The sequence below is a fragment of the Gavialis gangeticus genome, unplaced genomic scaffold (assembly GCF_001723915.1).
Source record: "Gavialis gangeticus isolate Ggan-Ray unplaced genomic scaffold, GavGan_comp1, whole genome shotgun sequence".
Lineage (NCBI taxonomy): Eukaryota > Metazoa > Chordata > Crocodylia > Gavialidae > Gavialis > Gavialis gangeticus.
This window is the reverse complement of record NW_017729024.1, coordinates 110,439,761-110,446,013: the sequence shown is the minus strand read 5'-3', so window position 1 is coordinate 110,446,013 and position 6,253 is coordinate 110,439,761. Positions and strand designations below refer to the sequence as shown.

At 46.0% G+C, this 6,253-nt stretch overlaps 1 protein-coding gene across 1 annotated transcript in view; it reads right to left on the bottom strand.

Annotated features, from left to right (window-relative positions):
• Window positions 1–5,520, bottom strand: part of TTC39B (tetratricopeptide repeat domain 39B) — a 74,107-nt gene extending 68,587 nt beyond the window's left edge. Inside the window, exon 1 of the mRNA XM_019517563.1 lies at window positions 5,416–5,520. Within this exon, the coding sequence (XP_019373108.1) occupies window positions 5,416–5,510 (95 nt within the window). The 5' untranslated portion in view covers window positions 5,511–5,520. The remainder of the gene's footprint in view (window positions 1–5,415) is intronic.
• Between the last annotated feature and the right edge of the window lie 733 nt (window positions 5,521–6,253).

Sequence of the window (6,253 nt, the reverse complement as noted above, 5' to 3'; positions counted from 1 at the left end):
AGTGGCCCTCCTCTGGACCCTCTCCATGCTGTCCCCATCCCTCTTGAAGTGCGGCGCCCAGAACTGGACACAGTACTCCAACTGCGGCCTGACCAGTGCCGCATAAAGGGGGAGGATCACCTCTTTTGACCTGCTTGAAATGCATCTGTGGATACATGACAAGGTATTGACAGCATGCCCCTGGGTCCCAAGAGTGGGGGTGGCCCAGGAAGTAGCCCTCTTAAGTTCTCCAGCCAGGGGGACCCATCTGGGTAGCTCTCCAGCCACAGGGCTGGAACATATGTATATTCCAGCTCCTGGCCTAATTTTCTACCAAGAACTTCTGAGAAATTCTTACCAATAGAAATGCAAGTCTGTATGCAGCCTTAGGTAAGGGAAGTCTGGCCCCCTGAGCTGGTTCTGGCCCATGGGGCTTCTCGCAGGTCAGACAAGCCATCTTCAGCAGCAAGGCAGCAGTTTGTCAGTGAAGCTGCCAGAGCCACTGCATCAGTGTGGTTCCAGAACCAAGCGGGTGAACACTGCAGCTTCTTGAAGAATCCCCCACCTCCTGTGCAGTGGGTTGCAGCACAATGGTGATAATGACTTTGATGTGAAATGTTTGGAGGATGCAACTTCTGAGAGCACAGAGAGGGGTCTCAAGCAACTTCTACCCCTTGACAGTTGTACAGGCAGTCCTCAGACTTACAACACAATTGGTTCCTGAAAACCACGTCTTAAGTCAAAACGTTGTACCTTGGAACCAATTTTCTCATAAGAAACAATGTTATACATGGGGGATTGGTTCCTGAACCAAGGCCCGATATTCCATTTTCACCAGAAATACCCCAGAATTTTGTACTCAATCAATTATAGATGAGTAATATAGCTAGACTAATGTATTTATATTGTAAATAGCAGTCATACTGATTTGGAAGGACTTCTTTGAGGTGACTTTGCTGGACTTTTTGAAGGACTCATTTGGACTTTTTTTTAAGGGTTCTTGGCTGGAGTCTTCTCAGGAGTCTTAGCTGCAGGTTTTACTGGATTCTTGTCTGCTTTCTTAAAGAAAGCGTCCAAGGAAGTTTGGACACATGTTCTCCAGGGAGATGAGTGATGCAGCAAACTTGTTCACTGGTGTGACGTTGCATCAGATCAAGCGTTGTAAAGTCAAAACTGACATCAGAAAGTTTAAACAGGGTGTCAATTTATAAACGTTGTAAGTGCAAAATGTTGCAACTCGAAACATTGTAAGTTGAGGACTGCCTGTATTCCATTTGTTTACAGTAACTTCAAGCCTGCAAGAAGAAGCTGTCACCTGTGATCACTTATAACATACAACTCATCCCACAGACTTCCAGCTAGTCTTCCCCTTCCTTTTCCTACAAGCCATTGTCACTTTACAAATTATTACCATATAAAAAAACCTGTTCTTTGGTGTCCTGTGCCCTATGCTGCTACATACATCACAGCCATCAGCTTACCAACTCCCTTGGTCATAAAGGCCTAGATGTAAACAAAGCTGGGCTTTGCTTTTTCTGTTTGGCCTGATTCCTCCAGGCCTATGGCCTGCCTAATCTGCATTCCTCCATGCTGGCTCCTTTTAAGACCCCCACCCCAGCCCAGCTCCAGCCTGCTCCCCATCATTGCATGAGGAAGGATAGCATATACAGATGCTGACACATACATGGGGCAAGACAACCACTGCCAGAGGCAGGCTCCCTGGATGGTACTTGTATGGAAGGACAAGCCATCATTCTCACCTACCATTACAGCCTCTAAGTGTTGTTTCTTATATTTCAGGAAATACCTACAGTCTCTTAAATTAGGCAGAAGGCAGGGCAAGGTAGCATTTTAGATTAGCTTGAGGAATTAGCAGGGCAAAAAGAATAACAAGAAGGGTTTCTATAACTACACCAGTAACAAGAGGAAGATCAGGGAATGTGTGGATCCCTTACCAGGCAACCTAATGACAGAAGATATGGAAAAAGCTGAAGTACTTGATGCCTTTTTTTACCTCAGTCCTCACAGGCAATGTCAGCTCCCAGAATATGGCACGTGGCAGCACAGTCTGGGAAGGAGATGAGCAGCCAACAGTGGCGAAAGAACAGGATAGGGACTATTTAAAAAAGCTGGACATGTACAAGCGTATGGAGCGGAGCCAAAGGTGATACATCCAAGAGTGCTGGCTGATGTAATAGCAGAGCAGCTGGGCATTATCTCTGAAAACTCGCACGGACTGGGAGAGGTCCTAGATGATTGCAAAAGAGCAGACACAGTGCCCATCTTTAATAAAGGGAAGAAGGAGGATCCAGGAAGCTACAGACTGAGCAGCCTCACTCCAGTCCCTGGAAAAATCATGGAGCAGGTCCTCAAGGAATCCATTTCAAAGCACTTGGAGGAGAAGGTCACTAGAAACAGTCACCGTGGATTCACCAAGGACATATCTTGCCTGACCAACCTGATCTTAGCAAATCTTTTGATAAGATCTCACACAACACTGTCAAGCACACTAGGGAAGGATGGGTTGGATGAATGCACTATAAGGTGGATAGAAAACTGGATGAGTCATTGGTCTCAAAAGGTAGTAATTAATGGTGTGATGTCTAGCTGCAGACCATAACAAGTGGAGTGCCCCAGGGATTGGTCCTGGGGCCATTTTGTCCAATATCTTCATCAACAAGCTGGACAATGGGATGGATTACACCCTCAGCAAGTCTGCAGATGACACTAAGCTGTGGGGAGTAGTAGATACACTGGAGGGTAGAGTAAGGATTCAGAGAGATCACAACAAATGGAGGATTGAACCAAAGAAGTCTCATGAGGTTCAATAAGGACAAGTGCAAAGTCCTGCACTTGGGACAGAACAATTTCATGCACTGGTACATGCTGGGGAATGACTAGCTAGGCAGCAGCTCTACAGAAAAGGACTTATGGGTTACAGTGGACAATAAGTTGAATATGAGTCAATAGTACGCCCTTGTTGCAAAGAAGGCTAACGGTATACTGGGTAGCATTAGTTGGAGAGTTGCTAGCAGATCACAGGAAGTGATTATTGCCCTATATTCAGCACTGGTGACGCCACATGTGGAGTACTGTGTCCAGTTTTAGGCCCCCCACTACAAAAAGGATGTGGGCAAACTGGAGAGAGAGTCCGGCAGCAGAGGGCAATGAAAATGGTTACAGGGCTGGGGCACTTGACTTCTGAGGAGAGGCTGAGGGAACGAGGCTTATTTAGTCTGGAGAAGAGAGACTGAGGGGGGAATTAATAGTAGCCTTCAGCTACCTGAAGCGGGGTTCAAAAGAGGGTGGAACTGGACTGTTGTCAGTGGTGGCAGCACAAGGAGCAACAGTCTCAAGTTGCAGCAAGGGAAGTTTAGGTTGGATATTAGGAAAAACTCTCTCACTAGGAAGCTAGTAAAGCACTGGAACAGATTACCCAGAAAGGCTGTGAAATCTCCATCCTTGAAGGTTTTTAAAAGCCAGATATACAAAGCCATGGCTGAGACGATATAGTTGGGGATGGTCCTCCTTTGAGGAAGGGGTTGGATTAATGACCTCCTGAGGTCCCATCCAACCCTAATTTTCCATGATTCTGCAATATCCCCAAAGTAAAATCAGGTCATATTGCTCCTATAAGGTCCAGCAATTTTCAAAACAATTTGAGTAAACAAAGCATTTCTAGAACACTTAGAATATTCCTTAGGCAGAGGGGACATAAACCTGAACTATAATCAGAGCTGGTGTGCCTCCAAAACGTACGTGTAAAAACAGTTAGAATACCTAACCATGATTAGGGAAAATAAAAATCCACCAATCTTTCCAACATTCCTTTCTATTCAAAAGAAACTGTTCTCTCCTGTCACTAAAAAGGGATTGGTATGGAGAAAGTATCATAATACAGAAATAAAAAGATGTTTAGTGAAGATAATAAGAAACCAAGATGTTTCCATTAATCATGCCTTTATTATTCTGATTTCATGCCCATTTCCTTTGTGGACAAAAGGTACCAGAAAAGGGCAGGAAGAATCTTGAGGGAAGATAAATTTATTAGAGGTGCACCAACATATCGGTACATCTCAAATCAGCAAGGATAAAAGGAAAATTGACATATCAGCAATCAGATATTTTTGGCCAATGTAGCCGATAACATTACCAATAAATGCTGTGTGCATGTATGTAGCCACAGAATGCATACAGCCAGGAATGAAGCGTGGCAGTGTGGAGAGCAGCAGCCGGCCAGTAAGTCTGTGGGGGAGAAAGGGGCATGGGGGAGGTAAGGAAGATCATGATCCTATGGTGAGGGAGGGAGTGGAGCTAGGGCAGGGGCTGCCCAGCTGAGGCAGGAGCAGGGCGGGGGATGTGGAGACGGTGGGAGGCTCCCCACCTCTGCGAGCACCCCCAGGGGAGGCATGAGGGGGCATGTGCCCTCCGGATTTGTGAGCAGACCAAGGGCAGACTGCCTGCTGCGGGCCAGCCTCTTCCCATTTGAGGGGCTCGGCTGGGGCTGTGCTCAGGCTGGACGGTGACAGTGCTAGGAGAGGTGGCTACAGGGTGAACAACAGTCACCCCAAAATTTGCTGTAACCCCCTGTAGCCACTCCTCCCACACTGCTGTTGCCTGCCCTAAGCATAACCCAGGCCTAGCCCCCCCCCCCACCCCAGAGAAGAGGCCAGCACAGCCCCTGGCCCTGAGCCTACAGTAGGCAGCCCACCCTTGCCCCATGCACAGATCCAGTGGGGCACATGCCCCCCATGCCTCCCCCAGGGGTATGCCCACAGCTCCGTCCCACACCCTGCTCGAGCAGTGCCAGCCTCTGCCCCAGCCCCGTTCTCTCACCAGAGGCCTTGATTTGCCTTCCCCCATTCCCGCCCCCCCAGACTTACCAGCCGGACGCTGCTCTCCACACTGCCAGGCTGCATATCAGCTATTGGATCGGTATTGGCTGATATGGCTAGTTCATAACTGGCCATCAGTATCAGCCAAAAAAATCTTTATTGGTGCACCCCTAAAATTTATCTCATTAGATTTCAAGCTAAATCTACCCACTGCTCATAGAGGCAGATGAGAGAAAAACCTCCAACCTGCCAGTCAGCTAGGTAGAGGTAGAGATCCAAGCACAGCCCACATCTTCCTTCCAGCCTGTTTGGTCAAAATTAGGGGTTTTTGCAGACTGTCTACTCTCTGCCTATCTCCTCATTGCACCTGCCAAGACTTCATCTTGATTTTAGAAGATTGAAATAAAACAGCCCATGGATCAACTGATGACACTTGCGATAAATGCATTCAAAGAGTAAGTGAATGCACTGTTTAGGGCAACTGGGTCAAACTGCCTTTTGGGCAAAAGAGAATAAATGCAATTAACGAACGTGAAGGCCTCTAAAACAGTAATTTAATCTTCAGCAACAACAACAGAAACAACAACACATATGACCTCACCATGGTCGAAGCAATTCCAGGGCTTCAGAGAATTTATTATTTAGAAATAAGTTCAGTGCCATTGCACATTCTTCCAGAGAACACTTGAGATCCATTTTAGATGCCCTAGTAAAAACAGAAAAACATAAAGGAGGAAAAATTAGTATTGAGGATTAGAATCCATCGTGGTCTTTATTTGCAAAGTGAAACTGAAAAAAACACTGCACAAACATCTTGCCTATTTTGGCCTTAATCATAAGCACATTTCTAATACCACTGTTTTAAGAATGTTGCTTTCAGTGGATTTTGCTTCAAGCCTAAAGACTCTCAACGAACTGTCTATCAAGTCCTTTGACAGTGGGGTAGATTATTTACATAAAAAAACATGTTGTATTTTGTCATAGTGTTGCTCCAACATACGTAGAAATTACAGTTCACCCAATAAAACTTGTGATGTCTACTACAGTATTTGTGTATGATGAAAAAGTTAGAAATATTTTCCAAAGATATTTGTCATAATCTTGTAACATCCAACTGCTTTTGCTTCTTCATTGTCAGATACTAATATTGTGCACATCATTTTAATGCATTACGTCGGGGGTGTCAAGATCACCTGCACCTATGGGCCAAATCTAAACTACAGGGCTTCTCATGGCCCAGGTTTTGCTCACAAGGTACCCTCGCAGGCTGGATCTGGACCTGGCAGTAGCATATGGCTTAATGCAGCTGTTGCTGCCCCTATTGCTGGCTCTGTAGCAAGAAACTTAGCAGTAGGCAACACCGTGCCGCCCCATACCAGGAGCTCTGGGAGCCAGGTAAAACCCCTGTATTACATATCTTCTTTTCCATGATTTCTTAT